This window comes from Dasypus novemcinctus, chromosome X, assembly GCF_030445035.2.
Source record: "Dasypus novemcinctus isolate mDasNov1 chromosome X, mDasNov1.1.hap2, whole genome shotgun sequence".
NCBI classification, from domain to species: Eukaryota; Metazoa; Chordata; class Mammalia; order Cingulata; family Dasypodidae; genus Dasypus; species Dasypus novemcinctus.
The window spans coordinates 154,031,846-154,056,444 of record NC_080704.1 but is presented as its reverse complement, the minus strand read 5'-3'; the positions used below and the strand labels follow the sequence as shown (position 1 = coordinate 154,056,444).

The 24,599-nt window shown below is 39.5% G+C and overlaps 1 protein-coding gene across 5 annotated transcripts in view; it reads right to left on the bottom strand.

The window, feature by feature from the left end:
• Positions 1–24,246, bottom strand: part of PABIR3 (PABIR family member 3) — a 44,350-nt gene extending 20,104 nt beyond the window's left edge. For 2 of the 5 annotated variants that reach the window (XM_058291800.2, XM_058291799.2), the window contains exons 1-3: positions 21,538–23,137; positions 15,593–15,671; positions 139–195 (exon numbers count right to left, since the gene is read on the bottom strand). In XM_058291800.2, coding sequence (XP_058147783.2) covers positions 139–195; positions 15,593–15,671; positions 21,538–21,647 — 246 coding nt within the window. In that variant the 5' untranslated portion in view covers positions 21,648–23,137. Of the gene's footprint in view, positions 1–138; positions 196–13,452; positions 13,984–15,592; positions 15,672–21,537; positions 23,138–23,157; positions 23,632–24,111 lie in introns of those variants that run through there. The other 3 variants (XM_071213020.1, XM_071213019.1, XM_058291801.2) reach the window with 3 other exon arrangements.
• Positions 24,247–24,599: the final 353 nt, after the last annotated feature.

Below are 24,599 nucleotides of genomic sequence, written 5' to 3'. Positions count from 1 at the left end.
TATAGGTCTCCATCTTTTCCCCATAAAATTCATTCCTGCAATTGAAAATGTAGTCACATGTGACCATGCTTAATAAAGAAAAGGGAAATTTACTTTTTTAAATGAGCAGCTTATTGGCTTTGAAAGTCATTTTCTTACCTGTTTGATTTGATGAAGGCGACTAATAGAAGCTCGAATGGGAGAAGGTGGCAACAGCTGAAATTTAAAAGAGAAAAGTCAAGCTTGCTTTAATGTTTCTGATTAATTACTTCTAAACATAAATTAAGTCAATGGCAAATTACCTAAAATACTTATTGAGTGCCCAGTGTATGCCAGTAGTGTTATTAGTCAAATTTAAATTTATAAAATTCTTTTAAACTCGACTGAAATTCTACTAATCAAAAAGCGTAGGGAAGCAGACTTGGCCCAGTGGTTAGGGCATCTGTCTACCACATGGGAGGTCCTCGGTTCAAACCCCGGTCCTCCCTTAGCTGTGTGCAGCTGGCCCATGCGCAGTGCTGATGCGCACAAGGAGTGCCCTGCCATGCAGGTGTGTCCCCCGCGTAGGGGAGTCCCATGCACAGGGAGTGGGCCCCATAAGGAGAGCGCTCCCCATAAGGAGAGCGTGCCCCATAAGGAGAGCTGCCCAGCGCTAAAGAAAGTGCAGCCTGCCTAAGAATGGCGCCACCCACACAGAGAGCTGACACAGCAAGATGACGCAACAAAAAGAAACACAGATTCCCATGCCGCTGACAACAACAGAAGTGGACAAAGAAGAAGACACAGCAAATAGACACAGAGAACAGACAACCAGGGTGGGCAGGGGCGGGGGGAGGGATGGGGAGAGAAACAAATAAATAAATCTTTAAAAAAAAAGTGTATACATATCAAAGAAGAGTGGCATAGTTTTAAATATTTTCAAATTTCTTTCATGTCTGGCTTAATGGAAAACAGCTGGATTCTCATAGCTGTTTCTGTATTCAAACTGTTGGGATATGATGTTGTTTTGTTTTGTTTCTGTTGTTTTGTTTTTCTTTTTTAGGTACCAGGATTGGGGATTGAACCAGGGACCTTGTGTGTGGGAGGCCGGCACTCAACCACTGAGCCATATCAGCTCCTCTGAATTGGCTCCTTTATCTGTTTTGCTTGTTGTTGTTGTTTTTTTTGCTTGTTGCCTTTTTTTTTGCTCGTTGCCTCTTTGTTTGAACTCAGGACCTCTTATGTGGGAGGTGGGTGCTCAACTGCTTGAGCCACATCCACTCCCAGGATATGTGGTTTTGGGTTAAAATAAATGAAGAAAATCTGACCTCACACAGATATGTAGTGGGAAAAGGAGGGACTGTTTTACTGATCTTTTCATATAATTGTAGATCCTTTTCTTGGCAGTTCCATGAATTCTTTAAAAAAATTTTATTCTAGTACTATATAAACAAACTAACTGGCACTACAGCAAAAGTCGACAAGTCAAAGTTTCTTAAAGGTTTTATAGGTTATTTGTACTTTGGAATCTAAAACCTTATCAGTGAACTTTTCAAATTCCCATCACATTAAAATCCACTGGTCTCTCTTGCTACAGAAAAAAAAAAAAGTCTAAACATACCAAAACAGAATCAAAGAAGTGTTAACAGAAAAATCATGGAGCAGAACATCAACAGAACATTTTGCTTCTCTCTCCATTCACAGGGCACTAGGTCTTTAAATCACCTAATTTTTCTTGCTAGTTTTAGGCCATCATTAAAATTTAGTGACAGGCATTGCTCAGAAGAAAAAGCTGAAACAGTCATTAAATCAGCAGCTAACTTGCCAGGGATACAAAATAAATACAAACAGACTCACTCAAACAAGTATCTTGGAATCTACCTGGGGAAACCAAACTTTCATAGTATGGAATGACTTAAGGCAATCACTTTCAAGTAGTTTTAGCACATTTTACCCTTGGTTGCCCAAATACACATTGCCTAGGCCCTTTGTCTTTTTCAGGGCTGCTTTGTCCTTTTCTCAAAGCTTAGGCACTCCCACACAAGAAGGAAACAGAAGAATGGAGGTATTTAAAGCTAAGTGTGAAGATGAGGTTTGAGGATTACCTTTAGAACTTATTTATCCATTCTATCTGTATTCTGGTTATTTCTTGAAATGCCAGATAATGAATTTATGCTATCTGACCTTCATGCTACAGCTTAAGAGCACAAGGAGTTGTGCCTTCGAAAATATTTAATGAGCACCTACTATGTGCCAAAGCTCTGTGCGAGGCTCTAAGGATGCAAAGATAAATAAGGCATTTTCCTCTCCTTGAGGAATTCAAAGTCTAATTAGAGAAAATTAGGCTACAGGTAAGTGCCATGGCAGGGACTACAACTCTGCCTGGGGTCCTGGAGAGGGCTTCAGAGAGGAGATCGGAGAGGAGGGGGGCATTTCAGGAAGTGGGAAGAGATGCTAAGGCACAGAGACAGGTTCAGGAAACAGAGATTCAGGGTGGCTAAAACTTGGAACATGATAGGGAAGAAATGTGGGGAAATTCCACTGAAACCAGATTGTGGGTTTTGAACTTTAGCCTTTGAGCACAAGAGGAAACCCAAAGCATAGCTCCCTCTGATTCTTAAACCTCAGAGGTATTTTAAGCAAGATCTGTTTTAGGAAGCTAACCCTGGCAGTGTATATAGGACAAATTAAAGGTGGAGGGAAGAGGAACTGGAAGCAGGGTAAGAGGCCAGGTAAAAGATGACAAGGCTCTGAATGAAAAAAGGCAGGGACGAAAAGGAGGAGACAGATGGGAGAAATGATCAGAAAGAGTGGGCAGAATTCAAGGTTGGCCTGAAGTTTCTAGCACAAACCATTAAGTGGATGGTGGCCAAGAAAGGTAGTAGAGAGGAGCGGGTTGGTGGGTAGGGAGAAAATGAGTGCTCAACAAATGTGTTGGACAAATAAATGCTTTTATGATACAGATAATGTGAATTTTATTGGGTTTTAGAATGTATCATTTCATTTTTTTGGAGAAGTTGTATGTTTGCAAAAAAATAGAGTTCCTGTATACCACCCCCCTGGCCCTCATTATTATCACCTTGCCTTAGCATGGTACCTTTGTTACAATTGACGAAAGATTATAATATGGTTTACATTAGGGTTCACTGTTTGTGTATGTAATTAACAGCACTGAATTATATATTTGAATGTGGCTAAAAGGGGGAAATTTTAGGTTGTATATATGTTACTAGAATAAATTATTTTTAAAAATCTTAAGACTCTACAACACACTCCTACAACTTTTCAAAGAGAATATTACCTTATTATTAATAATTATATGCATAAGCAAGTGTTAAATCATTTTGTTCTTTCTAATCATTTACTAGCCAGAGAATGGAAGAAACATCAAAGGCTATATAAGTAATAAGAGAAAATTCATAGGGGGTATAGCAGTTTGATATAATGATGAATTCCAAAAGTAGATATTGGACTATGTTTGTAATCTAGTCTATTACTGGGCATGATTGAGTTACGATTAAGGCTTTGATTGGGCCACGTCATTAGGGCGTTGACCCCTTGGTGGGTGGGGACTCAACAGATAAGAGACATGGCAAAGGATAGAGTTGGAGCTTTTGATGCGAGGTTTCTTATGTTGGAGTTTGATGGAAAACATAAGCTGGAGCCCCAGGAAGTAAGCTCCCAGAGGAAAGAGAAGCCAACCCCAGGAAGAAAGGAACCTTGAACCCGGAGAAAAGCAAGCCCCAGGGACGTAGGAACCCAGGAAGCCTGAACCCTCGTGGACGTCGGCAGCCATCTTTGTTCCAAATAGACTTTGGTGAGGGAAGTAACTTATGATTTATGGCCTGGTACCTGTAAGCTTCTACCCCAAATAAATACTCTTTATAATGCCCAACAGATTTCTGGTATTTTGCATTAGCACCGCTTTAACTAATACAGAGGGTAACTGAAAATTAAGTCCATATAAATTACATTTAACAATTATTGACAATGACTCCTTCACCATAATAATTGCATGACAGTATGGTTACCTCCTCAGCATTTCAATATTTATTGAGCCCTTATTATGTTTAGGAGCAGTGTTTTTCTGCTCAGAGGGGAAGGAGAGGTTGAAAAAAAAACACTAATAAGCCATAGTTATAACCCTCAGAGACCATATAATCCAATGGGGAAATCAGACATGGAAGCAAATATCATGTAAGAGACAAGGAAATGAATGTTAAATGGAGGCAAAACGGGGTAGGAATAAAAAGCAAAGATTAAATGAATGTGTATGAGAGGATGGGAGGTGGGAGACATAAGAAAGGCATAATAAGGTAGCATTTCAGTTTGATCTTTTTTTCTAATATACTTCTTTATTGTTTTTGGATTACATAAGTATTACATAAAAAAGACAGGGGGGTTCCCATATGCCCTGCTCCCTAGCTCTCCCACATTTTCCCACATTAACAATACCCTTCATTAGTGTAGTACATTTGTTACAATTGATGAACACATTTGGAGCACTGCCACTAAGCATGGATTATAGCTTACACTGTAGTTTTCACTCTCTGCTGCACAATTTTGAAAGTTATGACAAGCTATATAAAGGCTATGGAAGAACTTTTACCACTGATGGGGAGGCAGTGGCCACTAGAGATTCTGAGGGCAGGGAGAGGGGAAAACAGGTGTAATAAGGCGGCATTTTTTCTTCTTATTTTCTTTTAAATGTTACATTTAAAAAAATGAGGTCCCCATATACCCTCCACCCCACCCACGCCATCCCTCCCATATCAACAAACTCTTCCATCATTGTGGCACATCCACTGCACCTGGCGAATACATTCTGGAGAACCGCTGCAGCACATGGACAGTAGTCCACATTGTAGTCCACACTCTCCCCCAGTCCACCCAGTGGGCCACGACAGGACATACAACGTCCAGCATCCATCCCTGTAGCACCACCTAGGACAACTCCAAATCCTGAAAATGCCCCCACACCATATCTCTTCTTCCCTCTTCCGATGATCAGCAGCCACCGTGGCCACCCTCTTCACATCACTACTACATTTTCTTTCCTTACTAATCACAATAGTTCCCCAGCAGAACACCAGTAAGTCCACTCTAATCCATACTCTATTCCTCCATCTTGTGGAACTGCGATGGCTATGTCCAGTCCCCTTCTACGTCAAGAGGGGGTTTAGATTCCACATGGATGATGAATGCAATTCTCCTGCTTGCCCTTGTAGGCACTCTTGGCTCCCTGGTGTAGTGGTTGACCCTCTTCACCTCCCTGTCAGCTGGCCAAGGTAAATCCAAGAAACCAGAGGGTAGGAGCTGCAAGTCTGCTGAGGCCCAGGGCCTGGCCATCACATGGACAGTTTAGAGATTCAGGTCTCCTGAGTATACACCAACCCAAATGCCAACCACAGTTCTGGTAAAAGTGTAGAAAGTATATCTGAGTTCAACTCCATCACACTCAGGAACACAAACTTCAAAGTAGGGCCAACTGACATGGCCCTGAACTCCAGAGCCATCTGCCTTGACCATAGAACCTGTGGGTCGTTGCAGCCCTCAGGACAACCAACACCTGGGTTTCCATCTACCTTGGCTGTCTCTGGTACCCTGCTGAGGTGTGCATAATCATCACCCCCTAATGACCTCCCGGCTCTTTTTTGGAGACTCTTAGACATATAAACTCACTTGTCCTTTCCATTTCCCCCTTTTTATCCAAAGTCAAAAAGCAGTTTTGAACACCTAATATTACATGCAGGCTGAGATATTCTCCTAGTCTGAGTTGACCTCTTTGTTCATGGTCTTTTTGTAGTTACATCATCAGCTGGTGCTTGGTAGTAATCCCTCAGTGCCAGGGAGGTTCATCTCTGGGAGTCATGTCCCATGCTGGGGGGAAGGCAATGCATCTATATGCTGAGTTTGGCTTAGAGAGTGGCCACATTTGAGCAACATGGAGGCTTTCAGGAGGTAACTCTTAGGCACCCCACAGCTATAGGCCTAGTTCATATTTCAGGCACACAGGCTCATAATCAGAACCATCAGTATCAAGGGCTCATCGTTGGACCATCCATCTTTATTGGTCTTTGCCATTGCACTTGGGGGACTGTTTTTGTTCCATTGGGGAATGTGATAGAGCTCCCCTGGTCAGGACTTCAGCACTCTCTCATCTGTCGTTTCCAACTGAAACCACTATGAAAATATCCGAACCTTTCTATGTACCCTGTATACATGCCCTGGAGAACTCCCTCCTAACCATGTGCAGCCCACCAATGACACCCCACACAAGCACTCCTCCCTTGCCATAGTTGAACCTCTCTTTAGTCCAAAACTACTTTAAAAAGAAGCCCAATATATTGCCAGGTTCCATAATGCAGCATTTTGGGGGCTTGGGAATTGTCCTGTGTGACACGGGAATGACAGATACAGGCCATTATGTATCTTGTCAGTTGGGTCTTGCAGCATGAGGAGTTCGGCCACATAAGCAAGAGGAAATTGAATTTACTTGGCCTGTTTTAGGAAAGATGATTAGTTCTGCATGAGTGGAATGCCAGTCTTCAGAGGGACAGAGGACTCTGAGGTGGGGAGGGTAAAGATGCTAGGGAGCCTTGAATGCTATGTTAAAAATAACTGAACTGTGGAAAAATGATCTACTCTGATACATGCACAGGAAAAGCAGATTATATTGAACAGCACTGTGTCTTTGACTTTGGAAGAGACATAACTCAGATATTCATCAGCTCTGGACCTATCTGGGAGATGGGTACAAAGAAGGAGGTTTCTGACAGCTGTGGACTAGCTCAGACTTGCCCGAACTAAATATGTTCCAAGGTTGATAGTTTAAGGAAGTTTCTAATTCAAATCAATAATGCTACTAGCTGACCTGTTCTCACAAATTCAAGAAACTTTTCTGGATAAAATTTATATAAAAAGGATACATTGCATAGATGGTTTGTTGATATACGGAATACTGCTACTGACAATGTAACAGAGCAACAGCATCTCTTTCAAGCATCTATTTATATTAAATACGATAATGGTGATGATGCATGCAATAGGCTTAATAGATAACACCCGACATGTAGTATGTGCTCAATAAGTGGTAACCACTTATAATTACTACTACCATCATTATCACCACCTCAATTATCTATATTCCTGATAGCCAGCCTTTTTGTTGTTGTTGTTGCTCCCATCTGACCTTTTTTATTTTTTTAAATTTATGTTTTTATTTCTTTTTCTCACCTCCCCCCTCCCCCCAGTTGTCTGCTCTCTGTGTCTATTAACTGTGTGTTCTTCTGTGACTGCTTCTATCCTTATCAGTGGCACCGGGAATCTGTGTTTCTTTTTGTTGAGTCATCTTGCTGCGTCAGCTCTCCATGTGTGTGACGCCATTCCTGGGCAGGCTGCACTTTCTTTCGCGCTGGGTGGCTCTCCTTACGGGGCGCACTCCTTGCGCGTGCGGCTCCCCTACACGGGGGACACCCCTGTGTGGCACAGCACTCCTTGTGCGCACCAGCACTGCACATGGGCCAGCTCCACACGGGTCAAGGAGGCCCGGGGTTTGAACCACAGACCTCCCATGTGGTAGGCAGATGCCCTAACCACTGGGCCAAGTCCACTTCCAATCTGACCTTTTTTAAACAGAAACTGAGTTACTTTGTTCTCATTATACAGCCATACATTTTCAGTATAAAACATAATTAATGGTGGCAAAAAAAAAAGAACAACAACCCACAAAACAACAGCATCCCCTCACCATCCAGAGATAAACACAGTTAATAGCTTAATGTTTATTTTTCCAGACCTACTGCACTCAGTATTTTGTAGTTTGCTTTCTAAATATAACAATCCATTCTGCACATCTTTCCATGTTAAAATTCATCTACAATGCCATTTTAAAAAGCTGAACATTATACTATATGGATGTAGCATCATAATGAGCCAGACACATTTTATCTCACTCAATACTCACAACAACCCCATGACATAGGCATTTTTATTGTCCCCATTTTAAAAATTAGAAAACTGAAAACCAGGGAGATTAAATAACTTGCCCAAGGTCATGCAGCTAGTAATTACTAGATCTGGGATTCAAACACAGATAATGAAGTCTCCCTTCATTCAAACTATTCCCTATTGTTGAAAATTCAGGCTGTTTTCACATTTTGCTAGTTCTTATAAACAATACTGTGATAAAATCCTTTAAGCTAATCTTTGCACACATCCTTAATTACTTCTTCAGGATAAATTCATAGAATTGAAATTTCTGAGTCACAAGGTTGTTGACAGATATTGCCAAACTACCCTCCAGAAAGTTTATAAAAATTTTACCTACCAGCAGTGTAATAAAATATCAATTTCCTTGTACCCTTCCAATGTTAGATAGTATTACTAATTTTTAAAATTATGTATGCCTGTTCTTAAGGCATATTGTGAAATAATACTCCAAAATAAGTAGAAAATATTGTAATTTATACACAGTTTTTGAAATTCTTCGCCAATGCTCCCTTTTATTAGCATGACTGAGAAGTGGTTGTATACAATATCATATACCAAATCTGAAAAATGTAGGTTTTCCTAAAAATATATATATATATACTCACACATATCTTTGAAAAAACACAATTTTGTAAGTTTTATTGATGCTACTGATGTTCATATCTTCACCATTCAAATGTCCAGAAAGTTCACAATATATAAGGTGAAATGCTAGGGTTTATAATCTAATTGAAAAATCATGCTAACTTTAACTTAAACTTATGTATATATAATAAAAATTATGGTACTAGCTGTATTTTAATGACATGTTATAAAAAACAAACGGAAGAAAAGAATCACATGGTGTGGCAAACTGTTCTAAATTAATTATGAAAAACTTCCTGGAAAAGATTATTTTTAATTGATATCCAAGAGATGGGACAAAACCAGTTTACTTTCAGGCAAAGGCTTAGAATTTCCTTTTGGAAAACTTTTTCCAGGAAATCATGAAAACATTTGCCTGAAAACTGATGATATGAACAGAGATCTTGTGTTAAATGTCCGGAGTAGGTAAGACTTGAACTTGAGCAATAGAGTCATAAGCCATGGGAACTTTTTTTTCTTTTAAGAAGGTACTCGGTATGGAACCAGGGACCTCGTACATGAGAATCAGGTGCTCAGCCACTTGAGCTACATCCATTCCTAGGAGAATTTTTAAATTGGGCAAAATGTGGATAAAAAGAGTGGACTTTGCTGATCCTTTTAGTAATAACATGGAAAGTTAATTGAAGAAAATGAGCTGCTGGAAGGGAATTTTCCCAAAAGTTAAGTACTGTAGGTAGTGTTTCCAAGAGAATTAACTAAGACACTTTTTCCACATGCAACTAAGTATTAAAATAGATATAAGGAATTTCCTGAGATATAAATAGACTGCACTGGTGTATTTTGTGTAAATTTCCCATTGTGCCTTTCTTGTCCACTCTAGGGAAAAAAAGACGTTGGTAGGAAGCGAGAGTATTAGCACGAGGATGTGATGCGGTAGAAGGGGGTGGGGGGGGGTGTTAGATGAAGCTGATTCCTAAGAATTGTCTGCAGTAAAGGAATTCAGATCGGAGAAAAGACCAAGCTTAGTGCCATTTAACAGGCAGAACACAGAAACCTAATATCAAAACATTAGATTAAAAAAAAAAAGTTCTTATCTTTCTAGGTTTGCTATTTTTAACCAATTTTCTACTGTAGTTACTAGAAATAAAACAGAAAATCCAGACGGAGCATTGTATGCTATGTTTATGACTGTCTCTGCCTAGTTCCAGAAATGATTTAAGGTGGCTTGCAATGATATTGAACATGAACTGATGTAGGCGAGGACAGGGCATAAAGTAGGACCGAAAACGTATTACATACACTTGATGCTGGGTGAGCCAGCAACTGTATTTCTAACCTTCTTATTAGTAGCCATAAAACGAAAACAAACCTTAAGAATAGTTAAAATGGCAATTTTTTATGTTATATATAAGTGTATTAGTCAGCCAAAGGGGTACTGATGCAAAATACCAGAAATTGGTTGGTTTTTATAAAGGGTATTTATTTGGGGTAGGAGTTTACAGATATCAGGCCAGAAAGCATAAGATACTTCCCTCACCAAAGTCTATTTGGAGCAAGGCGGCTGCCGACGTCTGCAAGGGTTCAGGCTTCCTGGATTCCTATGCTCCTGGGGCTTGCTTTTCTCTAGGTTCAAGGTTCCTTTCTTCCTGGGGCTGGCTTCTCTTTCCTCTGTGAGTTTATTTCCCTGGGCTCCAGCTTAAGTCTTCCGCATCAAACTCCAACATCAAAAACCCTCACAGCAAAATCTCCAGCTCTCAGGAAACGGACTTGGCCCAGTGGTTAGGGTAACCACCTACTACATGGGAGGTCTGCGGTTCAAACCCCAGGCCTCCTTGACCCGAGTGTAGCTGGCAGTGCTGATGTGCACAAGGAGTACCCTGCCATGCAGGGGTGTCCTCTGCATAGGGGAGCCCCATGTGCAAGGAGTGCACCCCATGGGGGGGGAGGGGAGAAAAATAAATAAAAAATAAATCTTTAAAAAAAAAAGCTCCAACTCTGTCCTTCGCCATGCCTTTTATCTGTGAGTCCCCACCAAGGGGTGGGGAGTCAACGCCCTCATCATAACTCAATCATGCCCAGGTATAGATCAGATTACAAGCATAATCCAATATTTCTTTTTGGAATTCATCAATAATATTAAACTGCTACAATAAGCTACTACAACAAATTTTTTTAAAAAAAGAAAAGAATGGGGCTGGTGAGAGGCGATAGCTTAAAATCCAAAAGAGAAAAAAAATAGATCAATTGCTCAAGAAAGGCACAATCATTCCTGATAGGAAGATGAGACATTTCTCCTGCTTTCTTTGAAAGGGGAGGGGAAATGAGGAATGGATGCAACTGCACCAAATTCGGCAGAGGGTCAAGCAAGAGACTTCCTGGTGGAAGCGTGAGGACAGGCATGCAAACTTCAGAGTTCTTAGGACATAATACAAGGGGGGAGTTTTGGAGAGAGTCCCCAAATTTGGGGTTACTGGGATAATCCCAGTAGCCACACTGATGGGAATTGCTCATCATCAGAAGTTGGGTGGAGTGTTTTTTCCTGATAGTGGTGAAGAAAATATTGAACTTAATAAAAAAAAAATAATTGTGAGACAACAGATTTTCACCAGGCTAGGAAAATATGAACTTTATATGTGTGTGTTAAATGAGACCCATGGTTCTTCAATGCCCTCTGTCATATTAATTTTTTGTAAAACATTGTTTTGCCTATATTGAAATACTTAAAAAGCAGCAGCAGTTTTAAGGACAGTCCAGTATGGGACAGGACTCTAAGATTGTGGTTTATGATATCATTCAACAATACTTGTATGTTTTCAAGAATGATGTTTCTATTATTTAATGTTACATCAGCTAGAAATGAAAACACCTGTATAGTTCATGCTTTGTGAAAAACAGTCAAATAAGAGGGAAATGCATAATGAAATAAAATTCTTCCTATAATTCCATGCTTCAGAGATAATTACTACTAATATTAATAGCTCATGCTATACATATGATTCTCAGCAATGGGTCTAATTACTAGGTACATGGGTTAGTGAGGCTGCTGAGGATGGCAAAATGGAAAGATGGAAGGAAGGAATCTGGGTCTGAAAACATCACTGAGCCACTGACTTAACCAACCCTGGAACCACATGACCTCAGGAATTTTGTTATTTAAGATAATAAATATTCCTTACTGTTTGACACTTCTAATTAGATTTTCTTACTTCTGCCAAAAGCATTCTAATTCATCATGCCATCCCCCTGTATAATTCAGCATATCTATACTAAAGGTAAATATATACTAATACAAGTCTTATAATAATAGTGATACTTTGAATACAATAAACGTATAGGCATAGTGCTGTTACAGCAAAAGAAACCAAGTCTTGAGAGTCCCATCATCAAATATGTTAAAATGACTTCAGTTCCGCTGAACACAATGTTTTTTTTTTTAATTAGTCAAAATGTTTCTTCTTTAATTATACTGAATACACAACAGTTTAATTATATAAAAGGCAGTGCCAGCATGGCTTCCAGGGACATGAAGCAGTGTGAGGGCACTGTCCCCAGCCCTGCAGAGGAAACTCTCTCTTGAAGGACCTCCTACCATTCCACTGCTTGAGCACTCAGCTCTTTAATCATTTCTTGATGCTGAATGAAACAAAATCTACTACTGGAGTTTATATGGCAATTACTGGGTTTCACTCTAGCGCTCACATTTGAAAAGTTAAGAAAAAAAAAAGTATACATGATAGTGAGAACACTTCTCACTCTCCACTGTGGACATTCTGATGTTTGAAAAGATATGACTTACTACAGAAGGTCTTTCCACAATTGTTACACCAATAGGGCTTTCCCCCTGTATGGATTCTATGATGTTTATAAAAGATTTTATTAGTATGCTAATATATTATGCAAATTAGCCAGAATTCCTAAGGAATATTATGCATTAAAAAATGCCAGGTAAATGGTTGCTGTCTATACATACCATTACTAATAAAAACATTGAATGTTTATTGAGCATTTAGTATATGCCAGTACTGTGCTGAGTGCTTTATACTAATTAATATAATCATCACAACTTATGAAGCAGATACCATTACATTTCCACTTCACAGGTGAGGTAATGAAGGCATAGAAAAGGAAAATAACTTGCCACAAATAACCAAGCTAGTACATATAGTACCCTTTCTAGGTCCTTATCTCTCAGTCATTCTCCCACCAAATCCAATCTGGCTTCATCCTACCCCACCCCTCTCCCTACTGTAATTGCTCTCAAATGTAAGAAATTCATGAATAAACTCTATTTTGGTAATCCAAAGGGCACCTTGCAGTTTGATCACTTAACAGCTTATAAGCAAATGAGGTTGGAGAAATAGACTGGTAAAGACTTATAGCGCCTTCCAAATCATGCTAAAAATTTTGTACTTTATCATAAGGTCAATGGTAAACCACTGAAGAGTTCTAAGTCAGTGACTGAAATGACCAGACAGGATTAGAAAATCCTTGGTTTTTCATGGTATTACTCTCTTCTGAGTCTCCTCCCACCTCTCTGACCATTACCTACTCTTAGTCTTTTCGACAGTGCCTCTCCTTCTGACTGATGTTTAAATGCTGGCAATCTTTATTACACTGACCTGCAGCCAGTTCTCTTCTATATTCTCTCCATAGGTCATATCATTCATTCCCATAGTTTTAAATAATGATCTACTGATTTCTATCTCTATTCTGAGCTTCAAACCAGTATACCCAATATCTCTACTTCGATATCCCAGAGAATGTCAATCTCATTATGCCCAAAACTGAACTCTTCTTTTCTTCCAAACCTACTCTTCTTCCAAAGTTCCCTTTTTTCAGTAATATTAAACTTTATTTTTAGAGAAGTTTTAGATTTACAGAAAAATTACACCAAAAGTATAGGAAATTCCCATAAAACCTACACACACTCACACACACACACACACACAGTTTCTCCTATTAACATCTTACATTAGTGTGGTACATTTGTTACACATGATGTACCAATATTGAAATATTGCTACTGACCAAAGTTATTGGTGTACATTATGGTTTACACTGTATGCTGTACAGTTTTATTTTACTTTTTTTGTTTTTGTTTTTTGTGGGTTTTTTTGCTTTTTGTTTTCTTTTTGTTTTTATTTTGTTGTACAATTTTATAGACTTTGACAAATGTATAGTCCTGTATCCATCCCTTTTTATTATATGGTACCACCATAGATGCCCAAGCCAGAGTCCTAGGAGTCATCCTTGGCTCCAATCTTTCCCATCTTCCATCAAATCAATCACCAATTGAGTCTACCTTTCAAATCCATTCCAACTATCATTACACTAGTCCAAGTAACCATCAGGTCTTTGCCAGGGTTATTGCAATAGCGTCCTTTCTGATCTTCTTGCATCTACTTTTGCCCTCTTCCAATCCATTGTCCACTCTTCAGCCAAGATGATCTTTTAAAAATTCAAATATTATTGCATCAATCACTGACTTAGAACTCTTTAGTGGCTCTCCATTGACCTTAGGACAAACATCTTTAGCAAGACTTGGAAGGACGTTCAAGATCTTCACCAATCTACTCTTTCGACTTTATCACTTTGCCTTTACTTACACTCTAATGGACTTCTTTCAAGTTTTCTAACAAACAATACTCCCTCTAACTCTCTGGCTTTCAAACATGCTGTTCTTTCTACCTGGAATATTATCTGATCCTGCCACCAGTATCTCCAAACTAGCTGACTCTTACCATCAGCAAGATCTCAACTAAACAGGGATATTCACGGACAATTATGGGACATTGTAGATCCCCCCAGGGCCCACTGGATGGAACGTGGGAGAGTGTGGGCTATGATGTGGATCACTGACTATGGGGTGCAGTGATGCTCAGAGATGAACTTACCAAATGCAATGGATGTGTCATGATGATGGGAGAGAGTGTTGCTGTGGGGGGAGTGGGGGGTGGGGGCAGTGGGGTTCAATGGGACTTCATATTTTTTGAATGTAATATTTTTTAAAAAATGAATGAAAAAAAAGAGATCTCAACTAAGATATCATTTCCTCACAGAGGTCTTCCCTGAACTGCCCAAAATTGGTTAGGTCTCCCTAGCAACTATATCAGGACCTGATACATAATTGGTTCTCAAAAACAGTTATTAACTTGGCTGAGTGGAAAAGAAGCCTGGATAGATATAGAGGGCTTTGACAGACAAGAAGGTGATCCATAAGTACTTGTTGAATGAATAAGTAAATGAGTGGAAAGAAGAAAGGAAGGTTTGTTTACTGAACACTTACAATATCTTCCCAATATTACATTAACACATTTGTGGGAATAATATTGAATATCATTCTCTAAAGAGGAAAATGTCCAGTTTTAGGACTGTAGGGCAAATTTAAAATTGGTTCCAAGCTATCACATTTCACTAAAATGTGTTCTATACTTTCCAACAGATTATAAAATATAACGTTCATATAGTTAATCATTTATGCATGTTGGCTTACTGATCTACAAGCATACTTCCTATGTTTACCATATAATTAAAAACTAGTATAATTAGCAGAAAAAGGTTATAATTTAGAGATTTCATTATAATGACACCATGAAAAATACATTCTATTTACAATTGAAGATAATCGTGATATAAAAGTAGAACCAAGAGCCTGAAAAGGACTTGTAGAAAAGCCTGGAAATTTTCCTCTCAAAGTTGGAATGTTCTTAAAAAAAATTTTTAAGTCAGATGGTCTTAAACATAAAAACAAATTTCAATGTTAAAGCCATATGGCATTTAAAAGTTAATTCTGCTGCAGCTCCAGCAAAGCAGTAATTGTAGTCAATGTTTATTTTTCCTTCAGTAATGTTTAGAGCAGTGTTCCTCCAAGTGGAACTGATTAGAAATGCAAATTCTCAGGCCCTACTCCGGACCTACTGAATAAAAAATTCTGGAGGTAGAACCCAGCTTTAACAAGGTCTCTAGGTGATTCTGATACACAGTCTATTGGAGAACCACTGGTTAAGACCAATAGCACAAGTCCTGGACAGTGAGGCCGATATAAGCATTTTCTTACCAGACAGTGGTGGCCCATAAAGGCTGTGCTGTTTCTTCTAGTTCTTAAAGTGTCAGCTTGGAACACCTGTGAATTAGCACTAAGAAAAAGAAAATATTTGTCATATAGCATCCATTACAAATTTTTTTAAAGCGACAAGATTTCAAACACTTGAACAGTAATGCCATTAATGTAAACGGCTTCTCTGTGGAGACAGCTGTGCAGATGCAGAAATCAAAACATATGCGTGTGCGTGTGCACACACACAACCTTAGTTGGCTGTGCCTAAACAAATTTCCATGTAAGGTAAGGAATTCTCAGGCATGCCACTTTACCTCTAATCATGCTACTGAGAATAAGTATAATTTATTGTGGCCCTGAAACATCATTTTCAGTGTAAACCTGTAATGTTTAAATTTACCATCAGAACTACCACAAGCAAGCACCAATTCCCTCTAAACTTTCAAAACTTTTTTCACTTGAAAGAGAGCAATAACCAACAGCAGTGGTTGACTGGACTGAGACTCCCACAGATATGCTTTGTTTGGCCTACACGGCTGTTTTTTTTGTTGTTGTTGTTGGTTAGTTGGTAGGTTGGTTTTTTAATTTGAATTAGTTGCACACATTTAAAACACTGGGAAATTTCAAATAAATAATCCAGATTCTGGATTACTGGCTTCTACTTTAAAAAAAGCAAGGTTTTGCAATATTGAGTCCACCTTCCCACATGGTAACAAGGGACTGAAGCTGTGCACTGAATATAGCATCTGTGATTTAGGCTTTGATGGTTCCACCCAGCCTGCCTCAGTCCTATTTGAGCTTGTGACCCTGAACAAACTGATCGTTTTGCTTTTTGTTCTGTTTTTATTATAACTAGAAAAAAAAGTTTGAGACTCACAGGAAGTTGTTAAAACAATACAGAGTCCCCATATACCCTCCACCCAACTTTCCCAATGATAATAAGAAACTGTCTTTTAACATTTTCTTATTTGCCCCCTACATTCAATCAGGTACCAGGTCTCTTAGGTTTTACCTCTATAATTGTTCTTATAGCCATCTAATTCTTTTCAGACTCCTTGACAAAAATTAATTCAAACCTTTTTGCTTTTCCATAGGCTCTGCCATAGTCCATTTGATCTCACCTCTGTTCTTTCTCTACTCCAGGCTACCTAATAGACTACCAGGGTTTCCTTGGGAAAAAGCAGCTCATTCTTGTGCTCAAAATTTTCAGTGACTCTCTTCATTGTCTGCTTAATTCAGTTATATTCTCTACTGTGACATTTGAAGCCCTCCACAATTTGGCTCCAGACTTTTGGATTTCACAGAGTAGATTTCATGGACAAATATACGGCTGCTACCTATTTCTTTTGCCAAGTAACATCATTAAAAACACACAACTCATCACCTACTAACACCATCATTTCATTTATAAAAGGGTATTTTGGTATTTTTAAAAAAGGAGCAAAATCTCAGAGTAAAATACAGTCCTGTTCAGGAAAGGACAGTTGGCAACCATGTAACAGCATATTTAAGTATGCTGTACTAAACTTGTTAAACAATCATGAACTGGTGAAAACTTCACCTGGGATCACCACTGATTGGCAGATGAACATTCAGTAGCCACTGGTTGAGGCAATGTCAACCATTCAGCTCTTTGGAATATACCTAGGCTTTTCTGCATCCAAGCTTGTTCCATATACTTGGAAAGCTGTTCCAACCATCCAGCCCCTTCTCTTCCAGTCTGCATCGTATCAATCATTTAAGGCCCATCTCAAATGTCACCTTCTCCACAGAATTTTTCTTTATCCTGCACCAATCCTGCTGTAATTTCTCATTCCCTTCTTTGAATTCCCCTATTGCTTTATTTCTCTAGGCACATATCTTACTTTACCATACATTTCAGTCCTTTGAGTATTTTTCTTCCCTATTAAATGAAATCCTTATTGAATATTAAGATACATTATGATAGTTTGCATTCAACAGATATTTACTCAATATTTTATGAATGAGGGGATATATGTATGGGTCTAACTTCTTCCTGTCCCAGTCATTTTCCCTATGAGAAAAGGAATATATTCTAGGAGCCACTTAAAAGGAAGTTGGAGGGACAATAGTGGGTTACGTATTTCTACTGTTTTTCTTGAGGGGAGACACAATTATCAGTGCTGGCAATTACAATCGCCCCTAAATTTTTGTCTGCCAGTTTTAGTTATTAGCTGAAAGAAATAATTGAGACAGAACATACTTCAACTGGTATGAGTCATTCAACATAAATTCATAAAGCCCTAGGTGATATCTAAAACAAAGTACTACTTTCAACTTGGAAGAAGTGAAAGTAATATAAATGGATGCGGGAAGCAGATGTGGCTCAAGTGATTGAGCTCCCACCTATCATATGGGAGGTCCCAGGTTTAGTTCCTGGTGCCTCCTAAAGAAGACAAGCAAGATCGCAAGCTGACACAAAGGGCAGGTGTGGCAAGCTGACCCAACAAGATGACACAACAAGAGACACAAGGAAGAAAACATAATGAGAGTACAACAAAGCAGGGAGCAGAGGTGTGGCTCAAGTGATTAGGTGCCTCCCTCCCACATGGGAGGTCCCAGGCTTGATTCGTGGAGCCTCCTAAAGAGAACACCAGCACACAACAGAAACAGCAAATGCAAAGAATGAGGGGATGGGGAAAAATAAATAAATCTTATATATATATATATAATATATATATATATATATAAACAAATGGATATTCAATGACCTGTATCAAATGATGAGTAAGCAGCTCTGTCTAAACAACAATCAATTATGTCAGCAATATTCCCAAAGCAACCATTTTTTCGTGGTCACTAATATTCCAGGTTTCTAAGAGTTCAATAAACCAGATGGGGGAAGTGGACGTGGCTCAACTGATAGAGCATCTGCCTACCATATGGGAGGTCCAGGGTTCAATCCCAGGGTCTCCTGACCCATGTGGTGAGCCGGCCCACGCGCAGTGCTGATGTGTGCAAGGAGTGCCGTGCCACACAGGGGTGTCCCCCGTGTAGAGGAGCCCCATGTGCAAGGAGTACACCCCACAAGGAGAGCCACCCAGCGCAAAAAAAGCACAGCCTGCCCAGGAGTGGCACCGCACACACAGAGAGCTGACACAGCAAGATGATGCAACAAAAAAGAGACACAGATTCCTGGTGCCGCTGACAAGAATGCAAGTGGACACAGAAGAACACACAGTGAATGGACACAGAGAGCAGACAACAGGGAGGGGGAGGGGAGAGAAATCAATTAAAAAATAAAAAATAAACCAGATGGTTGGCAAACTTTTTCTGCAAAGGGTCAGATAGAAAATATTTCAGACTTTGTAGGTCATGCATGCGACTTCTCAATTCTACCATTGTAGACAATAAGTAAACAAATGGGTACCAGTATTTTCCAATAAAACTTTATTTACAAAACTTGGTGGCAGGCTGGAATTGAACTTTCAAAGAATTGAGGCACTAGTAGTTTCAGTGGAGGGTCAGGCTATTGGTATGTAGAAGAGGGGGGCACTGGCAGAAATCCAAAAGCTTAATCTCTATTTCCATTAACAGGGGTCAGAGAAAGAGAAGAAAGAAAACTACTACCTTTAAATGTATTTTGTTATTGACACCAGTAATAAGCCAGCCAACAGGAGGAAGGAGTTCAAAACTTTTGACATTGGTATTTTTATTAATACAAGATATACACAAAATGCAGAAATTTCTTAAAAAACAATAATACTTATATTAACGACTTGACATTTAAGGCAGAAATTCAGCAAAATGCTGGTTCAAAAGAGAGAAGTCTTTATAAACAGAAAGCATCAAACAAAATTGGAAAATTACTTGAAAGAGGTGCACAGATAGTTAACAAGTTGTGAACAGGATGTTTTACTGCCAGGTGTGGTTTAGAGGGAGGTAGGGCAACAAGTATTAGAGGCCCAAGTAAGGAAAAGTGAGAAATATGAGCAGTGTACATATGCAACTGAAAAGGGTTGAGGTGAAAATGAATTCAACTACGACTCAGCGTTTCCTACTCTAAATTTTTCTTGCTTCAGCGTAACTTCTCTGACTCTAATGTATGCTTGCTATAACAGCACAAAATATGCCTTCAGGAGATCATCTGGGCCTATCCCTTGACCTTAGGCATGCCATATATCATTCCTATATTACTTCTTTTTGATGGAAGAAAGTCCTTGGACTTACTCCCCTTTGGGGTTTCTATATCTTTAATTTCTGCTAGACAAGTAAGCTATTATCCTTCCCTCCTTTCTGTGCAAATTTTACTTTATGCACCAGGATCTTAAACTATGGGATTTGACACTACAACTATGCTCTACTACATATGATAAAATTAAAAAAAAAACCAAAACCTTTCAATCCTTTGCAGAACAAAGCAAGGTATGAATGGATAACTGAGATTGCCCCCTTTGCTTCCAGGACTTTGTTTGACTGGGAAGGGAACCCCCCTGCCCCAATAGCATTTAAGCTATTGTTAGGATCCACATTTTCCTTCAAGTGTATATTTTCCATCGTCTATTTGCGACCTGTTTCTTCTTTCATTGAGCCTTCCAGTAAAATCAATATTCTCCCCAACTGCTTTCTTCCACTAGTAGAGTGGGTCCCATAACAACTCATCTATTCATACAAGCTTTATTTTTCTATCTCCCTGTTTAAATAAGATATTACTATTTTTTTTTGGTCCGTCCTACTTTGCTTCTCACGTTGTGACAATACATTCTCTCTAACCTCAAATACCAGAGAAGCTGGATTTGTTTAGTTTATTTATCAGCTTAGATGTTGATTAGCATAGAGAGCAGAAATGTTGATTAGTACAGTGGACTAAATACTAGCTTAGGAGACAGGAAACAAAGGTCCCTAGCACCAGTTCTACCACTGAGTCATTTAGAAGATTTCGGAGTCTCAGTTTCTTCATATGTTAAACAGGGACAGTAGATCTGGTCTAGGTTCCCTTCTAAAAATCGATGTTATGAATTACAACTATCAACTGGTATGATGCCAGCGAAAGGTAAGGAGCAAAGTTAATAATATAATGCCTACATTTTGCACATTTTTACAATATCTAGAAAACCTTATGATACTGGGATGTGAGATCCAAGACCATACCTTGTATTTTAAGAAATAATAAGTTTAGTCACGTCAGATCTTTGGATGTATGCAGGAAATACAGTTAATCATCATTTAGGGCAGTGCTTCTATTTTTTTTTTTTTCATTATCAACCCTCTAAGGAGTTGTTTTATACATTTTTTTCACAGATGTACTTTATATCTGTTTATGTACTGCTTGCATATCTGTGTTTTACACATTACAAATTCAAGATTTTTTTTTTCCTCTAAGAACCAATTTGGCAATATCGTCCAATTAATTAAGCACTTAAAATGCTAAATTTAGGAGATCAAGTTTCTGTGGAACCTGAACTTTTTGTCCAAATAAAAACCAGGCATACAAAAGGCCAAAGCTTATTAGTTTGACAACTATTTCCATCTCAAGTGTGCTGGAGATGAAGGTCAGTGGTGACAAAGCAGCTGAGAGAATGACAAAAATTACAGTCATCACAGAAGATCTGTAGGCAGAGGTGCCTCAGTTTCTTCAAAGGAGCGGTTAAGAGATGGGGTGAAGTTAGAAAAAGTTGTGCTTCACACCAACTGGTTGCTGCTCGCGGGTCCAGGAGGACTGTCAGAAGAGGAAGTTCAGGTTTATATGTGTGTCCACCTGAGGGTGGGGATGCTCTCTCCCCTTAGCCAGCCCGCCCCACAACTCCCCCTCCCCTAAGTGAGGATGGGCTCTCCAGACTCCAGGAACATGGGAGATTCCCGCAGAACCTCGATGAACAAACTGATGGGAATGCTATAAAAAGTCACTTTCTTCAACTCTTGTCACCCCCCCCCCCGCCCTCCTATCCACTTGCCTCCCCCAGTATCTGCTGAACCCTGCTCACCCAAGCCCATTGATTAAAGGGATGCTGTTAGATCTTCTCGGGACGCTGGCGTCTGTGGCGGTCGAACTCGGCACCAGATCCAGGTCTAGTTCCACGTTCTCCTGGGCCATGTCGGTGTCGCGGAAGAAACCACGGCTTAGGTTCGAAGTTCTCGAGGCTTTCAGGTTCGCGTTCACCGGACAAGTCGCTTGGGTGGGGGGTAGGGAGAGGATGTAGGGAGAGAGGAAAAGGAGGAAAAGAGAAGATAGGAGGAAACTCTTAGACGAGTGAGGATGCTCATCTTCGTAGCCCTAGCATCCTTAACACACCAGAAGGCACAGAATGGGGCACGACTGGCTCCGAGCCTCCTCGCCCCGATGCTCTGGGCTCCTAACGCTGAGCTCTCCCAACTCCACGCATAAAATGAAAAGGGGAATTTATCTCGACCGCCACCCCAAATCCTCCCCCTTTATCTCTCTCAGCCATGGCAAGCCCAAGTAAGCCTTTCCGGCTAAAACAAAATCTACAATCGGCCGTAGAGAATTAGTAGGAGCCCGCCCCTGTGCGCATGCGTCCTATGCCCTGCCAGACTATCTTATTTACCACACAAGCTATTAGCGTCACTTCAGGCCCCTCCGCCTGCCTGGTCTGGAGCGCATGCGCAGTCAATAAGCTGCCTTCGTTCTCACGCCCCATTCCTTTTTTTCTCAAGCTTTTCCTCCGTTCTCTGTTGCTAGCCTGACTCAACTTTGTTGTTCCCAAGCAGTTAATCTGCTCCTATTTTAACCCTGTACTAGTTTTGTTAACCGTTACTTAGTAAAGAAAAGGGTGGGGGGAAAACTACGGTGGGTGGGAGCATGGTCCTTTCTACCTTATGACTAATACATAGTTGTCTCAGTTTTGGGTAGCCCATCGTTCCCTTATGACTTGAGGCCTCTGAGTTTTTACTTCCCATGACGATTTTTTTCCAGCAGACACACCACGTCTTTGAATTTTTAAAAAGCCAAAACCTAAAGAAAAGTGCTTCGAAGGGCTTAGAGGCCACCTGTTCCCAAAGGGTCTTGGTAAGGCGCTAACCCAAATTAAGCCAGTGGTGTAGACGAATTGTATTCAGTGTGGTTGTTTTTTTTTTAACCATAGTCGTACAGTGTGTGTTTTTACAATGTATAAAATCTAGCTCCTCACAGTTACTTATCTAGGAAACAAAGCCCTCAGCTAATCAAAGATGTGAGTTAAAGCAATAGGACTTATTTTCTTAAAGCAACTCTCAGAATTTAGTCACTGTTTCCAAATCAGGGTTTCCGTTTCAGATAGTTTTGGAGGCTATACACATTCTAACAGGGCTGCCATGGTCCATAAATAAAAAAATAGAAATAAAAGCAGTTTCATTGAGCTATATTCACATAACTTACAATCCTCTCATAACATTTTAAAAACAGCTGTTTTATAATTTTTCATCACCAGTTAATGAGCCACATTGAGTTCTGAAATCTTAATTCCACACTAATAATTCTGTAAACCCATGCATTTTAGGAACTACAAACAGAACTGGTATAAAAGGCAAATGAAAATAGTTACTAATTAAAAGTCATAACATTGGTATAGCATATAACAGTTTACAAAATGTCTTCACATACTTACCTCAATTGGTTTAATCATCAACCTTCTGTTTCAAAAGCCAACACTTCTATCAAAGGTAGTTTAAGTTTAAGTAAAAAGACAAGAGTTGCTTCCCAAGAGTCTCTGAACATGATTTTGGTACTCAATAAGCACTTGATAAATATTATTAAATTATTTCATGACTAAAGGCATTTTAAATAACTCACCCTTCACAGCCGTCTTATAAAGTGGGTAAATCATTTCCGTTTTACACTTGATACAATTCCAGAGAGAATACTGGCACATAATTGGGTGGCAGTAGAATCTGGGCTAGTACCAAGGTCTCCTGAAAGCAAATGTTACAATGCCCAGGGTATCTGGAAGGTTTACAAACAGTGGCAGTTATAGCTGAGTATAGTCAGAGAGAAAGCAGAAGGCAGTGATTAATGACAGAAGAGATGATCAAAACCAAACTGAATAGCAGAAAAATACGGAGCACACCAGAGAACAACCTCTAGTCTACTGCTCATTTTACTTCTCAGAGAGTTTGTTTATATTCTTGGCAGATAATAAGGTTTAATGAATATATTGAATGAATACGCAAAATCTCATACACGGAGGCACTATGGATAAGTAATTCTAAAACAAATCTAAATAAAATAATACCAAGAAATTAAATATAAAATGACAGGGAAAGAGCAACTAAGACTTTATGTTTCTGGAAAAGGGGTAGTGATATGAAATTGATAAATATATGAGATGGAAATTCGTTTCCAGCTGTTACCTAAGATGAGAAATTCTCTTTAAGGTGCAGCTATGTGCCAGGAGCTCAAAATCTGTAAAGATATAAGTGGCACTCATAGAACATACACAGGTTGGAATACCAAAGAGAGCAAGTAACACCAAAACAGAAAGAATTCTGTATGCCAGGACGGTAAGCACAATATTAAATTACTTATTTTTACTCCCTCTTCCTACCCACACAATTATACCAACCTTGCTGTGTTTCATAATCACCTCCTTCTGCTCCATAGTAACATGTCACGAACTTGCATTGTTTGTTTGCTTAGATCTGTACCTAGACACGTCTGCTTCTCCTCTTTTTGTATGTCCCAGTCTGCTGTCACCTGTCCCAGGCCTCTTATCTATAAAAGGTGTCCCACAAAAAAGTCATAATCAGCTCTTTATTTTACCAGTTGTCATGGCTACTTTTAACCCACATTTTAGCCTTTATAGTTATTAGAAGGACAAGTCAAACACAAGTTAAACCCAAGCCCGCAAGTCAAACACTCCAAACCTCCGGAAAGATTTATGGTAAGGGTTAAAGAAACTAGGTAGGCGGAATGATGTGAATAAAACCTGAAAATGAATGCCCAGGGTAGCATCCTTCCTGTCCTGTACCCTTGAGACTCTTCTTAATTGTTAAGCTCCTGAAAGTTAGGGATTCTAATAAATTGTTTGATTCCTCAGAGTTAGAGACTGTG